Source organism: Eleginops maclovinus, chromosome 7, assembly GCF_036324505.1.
Source record: "Eleginops maclovinus isolate JMC-PN-2008 ecotype Puerto Natales chromosome 7, JC_Emac_rtc_rv5, whole genome shotgun sequence".
NCBI classification, from domain to species: Eukaryota; Metazoa; Chordata; class Actinopteri; order Perciformes; family Eleginopidae; genus Eleginops; species Eleginops maclovinus.
In genome coordinates this window covers 10106475-10117282 of record NC_086355.1, presented here as the reverse complement: position 1 = coordinate 10117282, position 10808 = coordinate 10106475, and the positions used below count along the sequence as shown (strand labels likewise).

The 10808-nt window shown below is 37.2% G+C and overlaps 2 protein-coding genes across 2 annotated transcripts; both read left to right on the top strand.

Moving 5' to 3' along the window:
* Nucleotides 1-1125: 1125 nt before the first annotated feature.
* Nucleotides 1126-2760, top strand: LOC134867423 (protein FAM237A-like). Its single transcript, XM_063887976.1, has 2 exons — nt 1126-1495; nt 2449-2760. Exons 1-2 carry the CDS (start codon nt 1126-1128, stop codon nt 2571-2573), a joined length of 495 nt encoding a protein of 164 aa, XP_063744046.1. The 3' UTR covers nt 2574-2760.
* A 1005-nt stretch (nt 2761-3765) lies between these two features.
* Nucleotides 3766-10368, top strand: casp10 (caspase 10, apoptosis-related cysteine peptidase). The gene is made up of 13 exons (XM_063886975.1): nt 3766-3960; nt 4672-4960; nt 5650-5755; nt 5873-6008; nt 6579-6652; nt 6812-6860; nt 7086-7108; nt 7198-7228; nt 7321-7431; nt 7572-7627; nt 8341-8452; nt 8552-9050; nt 9395-10368. The coding sequence occupies exons 2-13, from the start codon at nt 4680-4682 to the stop codon at nt 9549-9551; spliced, it is 1635 nt and encodes a 544-aa protein (XP_063743045.1). The 5' UTR covers nt 3766-3960; nt 4672-4679; the 3' UTR covers nt 9552-10368.
* Nucleotides 10369-10808: the final 440 nt, after the last annotated feature.

The following is a 10808-nucleotide window of genomic DNA, read 5'->3' as shown; positions in this document are numbered from 1 at the left end:
CCAAGTGTCTGAGGTCAGATTGAAATATGTTTCCTGCCTGGCTTTTTATCTTGAAATTAAAAAGTGCATGCTGCATATACATTAAGCACAACATATCATACTACCTTGAAGCTCTGAATGTGGACATGGTGTTATTTGGACTTGTTTGGAATATTCTAGACCTCAATTGGAACCTAAGGAAAAGTGATAGGCATTTTTCACTACTTTCGGAACATAATATTTAACAAAAATATAAAAATGATAATCGTAACTTGTCCTTTAATCAAATGGAACAATAACGTCTTCACAGTCTGTCTCTAATGCATCAAAATGAGCTTGACCTAAATTGAAAATACAGGTTCTCATGTTGGGCAGAATCCTAAATCCTAACAAATTAAAAAAAAACACAATAAAGTGTGATAAATTATACGGTAAAACATATGTCAAAGATAACAATATGGAATCATTCTAAGATAGATTTCCTCAGTATAATGCAACCACCAGACTATGGTAAAAATAATGAATTAGTTTCAAATACGTATTTTGAAAAGTAACAAACATTGTAGAATGCTTTAACATGATCAATATAAGTAAAACATGGACTGCATATAAAGCATATTTAACAGCAGATAGTAGACAACAAGAATCTAACATACACAGCTCACAAAGGAGGGAGGCACTGACGTCAACTCAGACCAACAGATATTTACCTAACTCCAAACAATTTTATAGTCTTGTTATTCGGCCCAGCTTTGGTGGTAAGTACATTTTATTTCATTGCTGCGATTTATTTAAACTTTGTGGTTTTATATAAGTTCATATTTAGTTGTCTGGGTTTGGATTAGATTGGTATCCCTTAAATGTTCTGGTTAATTACAGGACTAATGGGTTTGCACAAACGATGATAACAATATTCGTTGTCGGGCAAATTCTTAGCCTTGAACTGAAATTGCTAGGCCATTTTGGAACCTTTTTTTCAAAATGCATCATAGCATAACCGGGTTATAACTTGGGAAAAAAAACGTTGTTTTGAGAGAGATGTGTGTGTTAGTTAGCTACTAAAACATCTAAATTGAGGATTTCGCTTGATCAATATTGTTGGTAAACTCAACTGATTATAATTATAACTGACCTGCCCCTGTGCAGATGGTCCCGGTGCTCCTGAACATACCTGCGGCCACAGTGTTCTTGCTGGGCTGCATGTGTGCGGTGCCGCTGCTGCAGGGCCAGAGGCCGGCTCACGGAGACCCCTTGACGGCCCACCACTCTGACCCGCAGTGCTGGGACCATTCCTCGGCTCTGCTGCTGGAGATGCGCTCCCCGAGGATCGCTGACACCGTGCCCGGCTTCTGGGACATGATGCTGGTCCTTAGGTCGTCAGACAACGGCAAACACACGGCGCTGTTCTGGGACCTGGCCCGGGTTTTCTGGGACGTTTACCTGGACTGCGTTCTCTCCAGGAGTCACGGCCTGGGGAGGAGACACATCCCCGCCTTACACTCCCTCATCACTGACAGTAAGTCCGTATTATTACATAGTATTAGTCTTTAATGTGGGAATAGATTTGATTTATTTCAGTTTTTTGTTTCTTATTATTATTATTATTATTATTATTATTATTATTATTATTATTATTATTATTATTATTATTTGTCCTATAATAATTAAAATAGCCTAATAATACATGTAGAAATAGGACTAAATATAGGCCTATACTACTGTATTAATGTACTATTTTAAGGAGGCTCCGTGATAGGCTACTCTACTTGAATATTTTCGAAGTATGTTACTTTAATTTCACTTAATTTGTGTGAAATCTAAAGATGCAGATGCAAATGAATGCATACATATTTATTCATTTGTAAACATCACTTTAACCTTTTATCTGGCAAAGGTGGGGCTGATTGTAACTTTATATACTTAGTACTTTATAGGTGCCCTAATTCATAATAATACATCATCATTTTATAGTTGAATAATATTTTTAGTTAATAATCTGAATCTGCATTTTAAGATTTCACATAAATGAAGTGCAATGATTGATATTCATAATCCAATAATATATAGCCTATTCTTTTTAAACATCTCGTTCTGCACATTGAATAATCCCACATTAAACTAATAAAGTTAATACTTACTTTACATAGTAAGATAAGTCATGTCGAATGTATTCAACAAATAATCATGATGTAAAACTATGGACTGACTTTATTGATCCTTTGTGGGTCATCCTTTTAATATATCAATGCATATCAATACATCAAAGATCAGATCGACTAATTGAATTAAATGTGCCTCTCTGTATAATTACTACTTTTTTTTGTTGACACACAATAAGTCACCAACCTGTGTGTGTGTGTGTGTGTGTGTGTGTGTGTGTGTGTGTGTGTGTGTGTGTGTGTGTGTGTGTGTGTGTGTGTGTGTGTGTGTGTGTGTGTGTGTGTGTGTGTGTGTGTCTGTCCTTTAAAGAGTTCTTTAGATTCAACAGCTCAGGAACCATCTCAGGGCGGTGGCTCAGTTTCAGATGGAGACCAAGAAGACACATCAAGACCCTGAAGAGCAAACCCAAATCAAACCAAAACTACCACAAATAATTAATATTATTTCCAGGTTTATTCATATTTTCTTTGCCCCCCACATGTGTCTCTCAACAGCATTTTTCATAGACACATTTTGTTAGTGGGAATGCACAAATAAAATTGGCAGGATAGAGGCCTCAACCCAATCCATCATTGTTAAAGATGAGGGAGGCTGTTTCAAAAATGCACTGCGAACCACAGCTTTAAGACACCTTGAAATTAACGATCACTTCATATCACAGCCCACAGGAAAGGAATTGTTGTCTCACACACTCACACACACACACACACACACACACACACACACACACACACACACACACACACACACACACACACACACACACACACACACACACACACACACCACACACACACACACACACACACACACATTACACATGGTGATCATACATTTGTTTTTGCTATGGTATGTCCCAATCAAAAGAAATATATGTTTGTCATGATGTACAATCATAATTATTTTTTGTCTATTTTAAATGTAATAAATGAATGTATCATGGCAACAGGTTGTACATCTTGCAGTTACCGTGGTTCTTACGACACAAATACCACAAAGTAATGTTTCTACTGTCAAGCTCCTTATCAGACAATGACATCAATAAAGAGTTACACTTATTTCAATATTATATAGATACCCTGACAGGTCACTGTCCTATTATAGCTGACATGGATTAAATACCTAATATATTCAATAAATGTATGCATAGATACAGCACATCAGAACCAATTGGCATGTTGTAACAACATGGAAATCCCGTCAGTGGAACTCCTGCATTAGCCAGCCTTTCAGAGAGTTTCTTTTTTTTTCATTTTTCATGTTTATTGAATTGTTATGGAATTTTCCATAAACAATATCTACCACAAGTAAGCAAATATAGACCCAATCTTCTGCTAAACCGATTGAATCCACAAGCAATTATACCATCAAAGGAATGTAATAGCCAACATATAGTTAGTAAAACCAGTAAAGGGAAGTGTTAGAATATGTGTGAAGTGATTTTGGTAGAACTTTGCTTTATGACAGAAGTAACTTGACTGCCTTGGCTGCTTCTGGAGTCGGAGTATTTCAGCCCCGAAGCGATATCAAAACATGGGCATGTGCGTCACACAAGTGCGTCTCTGAGCCAATAGAAACTCATTGATTGCGGTGCGAGGCGAACTCAACTTTCACTTTCGATTTCAACTTCCTGCTTCTGTTCACTCTTTTAGGGAGAAACTAAGCCCGGTGTTGAACGTGTATGTTAAGTTCTTGTGTTTGATACATAAATATTATTAAAACTATTAATCAGTTGTCTACGATCGCCTTCAGTACTGGGAGTATGTTGAAGTGTACAACAAATACCCTGTTCGGTCAGATCTGCTAAAAACACTCAAACAGGTAGGATTCCACAGCATGACAGGGTTTAATTTAATTACATCTGGTTTAAGTGTTAAGTTGAGCTGATAATCTAATCAAAGTTGTGGATGTTTAATATTGCATTTGAGTGTTTATTTGATCATGTGATGGAATGTAAGGCTGTTGCGTTTGTGCTAATGTCTGAGATGAGTGTTTCCGTCCTTGTACTGATATTCTCTTTCTTTAACGTCTTGAAAGATTTTCTCTCTCTGACAAACACATATATGTACATAAAGACATTAAAGCAAAAGGTCAACCCATTTGCAACATGTAGATAACATATAGATAAAGGACATGTTCAGCTATAGGCCAAAACATTTGCAGCATAAAGAGCTATATGATAAATGTGGCCCAGAATAGCATCCAGCATCTTCAACACTTTTTATCTGTGAGAGAAGAACCTCTTTTGCACACATATGACATAGGTATACTGTACACTCCATTGGTTATAATGTTACATACCATCTTGCACAATCTTGCACAAAAGTTCCCTTTGTGTTATTTTGTGTGTGTTTGTTTCTGTTTTAACCAGTTTTAGTCAGGCCATTTTAAATACAACATATTCAATTCTGCTTTTAATATTTTCCTGTGAAATAAACAAATATTATGAAATGAAAAAGTATCTGTGCGTAGCTGGTAAGATGTTTTCTCTTAATTGTCAGGCCTAAATAGCTTGTCACTTTTTTTTTCTAGCACTCAAAATGGAATTCCAGAAGCTGCTCTTAAATGTAGAGAAGGCCCTTTCTAGAGACGAGGTAAAAGCTTTAGCGTATCTTTGCACTGACCTCCTGGGCCGAAACCCGACCACAGTGGAGTTGGCCAGTGACCTATTCAGTCGTCTGACCAAACAAGACCACCTCTCTGCTGAGCAACCACAACTTGTGAACGAGCTTCTCCTCATTATCCAACGCAACCGTCTGATCCGAGACCTCAGGCTGAACGACAGAGATTTTCCAACCAGCAACCTCATCTCTCCTTACAGGTGTAGTGCCTACGTTTTACTGTTTTTGCTTAAATAATTAAGTGCATTACCCAGAAGAGCGCTCACAAATGTACACCTCTATAGTAACGGATTCATCTAATATACAACAGCTTTCAGTATTTAAATAAGGGCCATTAAAAGAATGAACTTGTGAAATTATGTGTAGAAACAATTTCAAAGTCTGTGGTTGTTAAACTCATTGCATGAGACATTTCTAATTGTGTGTGTAGAAAGGATTTGAATAGAATTTACATCCATTTTTATCCTTGTTTTAAAGCCAAAATAAGGGCTGGAATGTTCACGTGTTGCTTAAATAGGTTCACATGTTTAACTAGTACATTAGGCCAGATTTAATACGTTATGTGCGTGGTTACAGCTGATGCCGCAGAGAAATAGGGTTGCAACAAACACCCTGCAGGTGATTTCCATGATAAATTGATTAATTGTTGGTCATTGCAATGTCCAAAAATAGTCCACATCTCGAGGGGACATTCTCAGCAACACACCATTTATAATACGAGAGTATTAAAAATATACATACCATAGAAAAATGTTCCCAATCAGAGTTGCATCCTCTTTGCTAACTGTGACCTCAAAATGGTGACTATAGTGGCATACTTAATGCCCAGTTAAACACTTGACCTCCTTGAAAACAGTTTTACTTGCTTTTAATATTCCCATTATTACAGAAAGCTGCTTTACAACCTGTCTGAGGGGATTACTGATGAAGACTTGACAAGTGTGAAGTTCTTGTTAACCGGAAAGCTTCCACGTAAAAAACTGGAGGGACATGTTGTGAGTGCATTTCTAATAGTTGAGATGGAGTGTGTTTATGCCAATTAACTTATATGCATCATATAAGCTCATGGTCCAGCAAAATGTAAATAAACTGTTATCTGAACACCTTTTTAGTCTACACTGGAGGTTCTCCTGGCGATGGAGCACATGGACCTCATCAATGACACTAACCTAAATTTACTGGAGACCATTATCGACTCAGTCTGTCCCATGTTGAAAGAGAAGATCAACCACTTTAAAGCACTGCAGGGTAAGCTACAGACATAACATGCTACTTTTAAAGATAAATATAGGAATGAGGACACAAATGAAGACGCTGAAGGCAGCAGGACAACTTCATTAATCAGAGTAATGAGGTGAGGGCACCAGCACAGAAACCTAACTATACCCACTACATGCCAACTCTGACCATATCATATTGTTTATTCTTCAACTCCGTTTATCGGTTGCATAGGAGCTTGTCAAAACTTGGATTTGGGGTCCATACAAATAATGAACTTATAAAGGAACACTGTTTTTTTCTCCCATCCTTAAAGCCAAACCGGCATCCATTTAATATGATTTAAGATAATTATATGGATGTTTTATATTTATATGTATATGTTTTTGAAAAAATGTTTACCGTGGGGACTTGAGCTTTGTCTTTGAAAGGGAGATGGTTCCACAAGATGTTAGCGTGTCAAAAGATCTTTGTCCCTCAACATGTAGACATTCAAGCAAGTACATCCATAGACATACACACATACACATGTAGCGTGTCTTTGTTTTCGTGTTTGTGCAAATCACAATACTATTGGTTTACGTGTGTATTCTTTTGCAGTCACTAACATCAGCCCTGTAGCTGAGGAAACAGGTTGGCGAAGATCAGTGTCGTACCAAAGTGATCAAAACCAGGTACGTTCTGTGACGTTGTTTTGAAAAACTCTGAGTTTCAGTGACAGATTTCTAACTTGTTATAATTGCAACATCTCTGAATTGTCTAACAGTAAGGCAGTGAGAACTAAGTCTTTAGGTATATGTTGTTATGTTTGTTTTTTCTGTGTTTGTTATCAGGTCCCTCAATCTTTAGATCTTGAGAGCAGTGGCTTATGTGAACAACCAGGTAAGAAAACTTTGAAGGAAAATTTTGGATCACCATGTTATGGTATATCTGTGTTGCAAATATTTAATAAATAAATAATTTATTTATAATTATATGATATATTAAAATATAAAACAAACAAAAAACATTTTGTCTGATGTCTAACTATAATGCTGTATATTGTATTTTCTTAACCATTTTTATGACAATTATAATCGTAATGATCTTTTTCATTCCATTTTTCAGGAATATTCCTATCTAGGGTTGAGGTGAGAACATGCCATTAAAAGTTGAATCAGGATAAAAATGTTTAATTTCTCAGTGACTTTAATGGTCTTTTCTTTTGTTGCTCACACAGTCTACCATGAATACTACACACACCTCTATGGGTAAGTCTTGCATTGGCTGGCTATCTTAAAATTCAATCCTTTGATGTGCAGTGGTTAGATTATTTCTGAACCCTCTTTTATCATTTTTTTAGATTTACCAGTGGAGTTTCAAGTTGGACAAAAATGTGAGGTCCTGCCATTTAAGGTTCTGCCTGGACTGAGTGATTTGAAAATTGAGACAATTAGCTGTTCCTCCATGAAAGGTACATTTTAGAAGGTTCTTTGTTCACGTCAGACCTTTTTATTATTCATATGTATAATGTTTGTCCGTTCATCTTTGCCTATATTGATTTTCCTTCCACCATGCACTCCTCGGTTCCAAATGAAATGTTGCCTTCTCAAGAGAACATGGCTTCCTCTAAAATGAAAACTTCTCTGACTACAAACGCAGACATTGAGGTGTGTACATTCACATTTGTTTTACAAGTACATGTGTTCAAGAAAGGAGTGACATGGCTCTGTGTGTGTTCAACTTAGCTGTTGTTTTAATATGAAACCCACTGCAAATTTAAAAAAAGCCCTTAATGAAAAACAAATCGCACCCGTATCCGTCAGCAACGACCTCTGCTGTACTGTTTGATGAAATGAATACAAACCACAGTTACCCCCCGTCTAGACCAGAAGTGTACACATTTTGGGAAAATACTGGGAAGCAAAACATTGTAATTGATTGTGTATTCAAGACTGTTTATAAATGAACAAACTGTAACTTAAGTGTACATTTGCTGATATATACATTTCTCACATGCACTTCCCCATTGATCCACGGTCATATCAAAACAGATCGGTAATACTACTACACTCACCTAGGTGTGTACATTTCTGGACATTTCAAACTGAAGCAATTCTTAATCACTTTCTGGCCGATTAAGAGGAGTCAGAAGTGAATCAGGTAAAAAACGGTCAACAAAATAGCTTTTTAAAGAACTCAAACTGAAGGAATATTTAAGCATACAGTCATAAATGTGCATGAGAAATATTAGGTTGAGAGATCCAGTAGTATGCAATAAGGAAAGACGGATGGATGCACGCTCACAAAAATCTACATTAGTGTATTACAAGTGTAAGTAATACAGTGAATCCTATCCTGAGTTGAGTATTTGTCTCTGTAGGTTTTGGGAACATATTCCATGACTGCAGCAAAAAGAGGAATCTGCTTGATAGTGAACAACTACAACTTTGCTGGAGGTTTGAAGACACGGGAGGGCACCAATGTTGATGCAGGTAATCTTGTGTTTATCTTGTTTTTATTTTATTTCAAAAGGTACTGGTGCAAACTTGAGTCTGTTTTCATGCATGATGGTATTTGCATTTGTCTTCCAGAGTGTCTGTGCAAAGTGTTTGGATGGCTCAGCTTTGAGACAGTGATGGAGAAGGACTGTGACGGGGATAAGATTCTGTCTGTGTTGCAGGAGCTCGGCAGCAGGAACCACAGTGAGATGGATTGTATGGTTTGCTGCATCCTCAGCCACGGCAAGGAGGGCTGTGTGTACGGTGTAGACGGCAATCCTGTCGAGATTAAGAAACTGATGGAACGTGTCAATGGATCATATTGTGCAACTTTGGCAGGAAAACCCAAGCTCTTTTTCATCCAAGCCTGCCAGGGCACCAATGAGCAAAAGGCTGTTTACATCGAGGCTGATGGTCTTGCAGAAAGTCCAGTTTTCAGCGATGCTCATAAAGCCAGTGATTCCATCCCAGCAGATGCAGATTTCCTGCTGGGAATGTCAAGCGTTCCTTCTTATGTCTCTTACAGAGAGAGGAAAAATGGAACATGGTATATTCAGTCATTGTGCGAAAACCTCGTCCAGCTGGTGCCAAAGTGAGTAGAACAAAAATATCTATGATAGATGTTTTTATATAATGGGAATATGTTCAGTGATTGGAAGTGCATTTATGCCACTTTGTTAACAGCCTCTTAACTAACCCAATGCAATCGGGAATACTTTACTACACAATTAGAGTAGCGCTACATCACTCATAATAATACTCACATAATGCTATTCAGCATAATACCATTGACTTGAATCAATGAGTTGAAATATTATTCCACCATATATCTTAGTTGCTTCAGTAATATGTGATGGTTTTGAAATAAAGAACAACCAAATGAAAAGTGATTTGTGTAGTTTTGAATCTTAAGTATCTTTTGTTTTTCCTCCCCAGGGGCTTTGACCTTGTGTCTATCCTGACCAAAGTGAATGCAGATGTTAGCAAGAAGACAGATAACTTTGGTGAAAAGAAGCAGATGCCTCAACTAGCCTTCTCGATCAGGAAGAAAATCGTCCTTCCAAACCCGAAGGAACCTCCTCCCAGCCTGTGACCATGAATACAACAATCTGCTGTCAGATGATCCCTGAGACACAAGTGTTTTACATTGACTATTTACAATTATTTAAATCTGCTGGATTTATTGTTATAAAGCAGTACCTAAATGTGTTTTCAACAGTCTTTTAAAGATATTTTTTTTTTTGGGGGGGGTTACCTTTAATCAGATAGGACAGTGGAGAGTGACAGGAAAGTGGGAAAGAGAGTCGGGGTGGGATCCGGAAAGGACCACGGGTCGGGAATCGAACCCAGGTCGCCGGCGTACGGTGCAGGTGCCCCAGCCAGTTGCGCCACGGCCGGGGCCTTTCAACAGTCTTTTAACAACAACACCTGAGACAGCATAGAGAATATTAAAGGAAGTTGTGAAGAACCGTAGAATACAGCTGACGAAATAGATACATTTACAATTATTTTTGTATATGTACATTCTGGTATGATGACAAAGTATACACACAAGTTTTACATTATATATGTGCAGTGTAAAAAATAAATTGTTTGAGCTAATCATGCAGATAGACAAAATAATGTATGCAACATCCAGCTCTTTAAGTTAAATAAATATTGCAGGATTAATAAAAGGCATTATAAGATATCCCTGGTACAATCACCGTACACTAGATGATCTCCCAAATGTTATTTTTCAATTTTTGCTATTGTCACTAAATACAACTTTATATATACTTAATTAAATCAATGGAAGTACAGTACATCTTTTGGTATTCTAACAGAGAAATATATGTGAAAATAGTTCTTAATTCCTGTTCATTCTGATTGTTTATATGCACTTAATTGAACTAAACTAAACAAACAAATATTTTGTGTTTTTTTCTTTCTTCTCAAACTGTAAAATGTTGTGATGAACATTTCTCATATTGCTGTAACACTTTAAAATCCCTCAGAGGATGAAACCTGTCAAGATCCTTGTTTTGTGTTTGTAGTTTCCTGTTTTATTTTTGAAATGTTTTCCCTCGGTTGTGTCTTTGGTTTTCCTTATGTCCGATTGTTTCATTGTTGTCACCTGCTGCCCTCGTGTTTCTGCCTCCCCTCCCCAGCTGTGGCCTGTGTTGTGATTAGTGTCTTTGTATTTAGTCCCACTTTCCCCTGTGTTGTTAATCAGTTCGTTGTCATCCTTCTCGTACCAAGTGAAGTATTTTTCGTGTCCCGGATTTCCCAACTTTGTATTTTTGGGTCCTAATATTTTCGACTTATTATTTAAAAAGAAATACAAATGAATTTGTAAGGAAATTAGGAC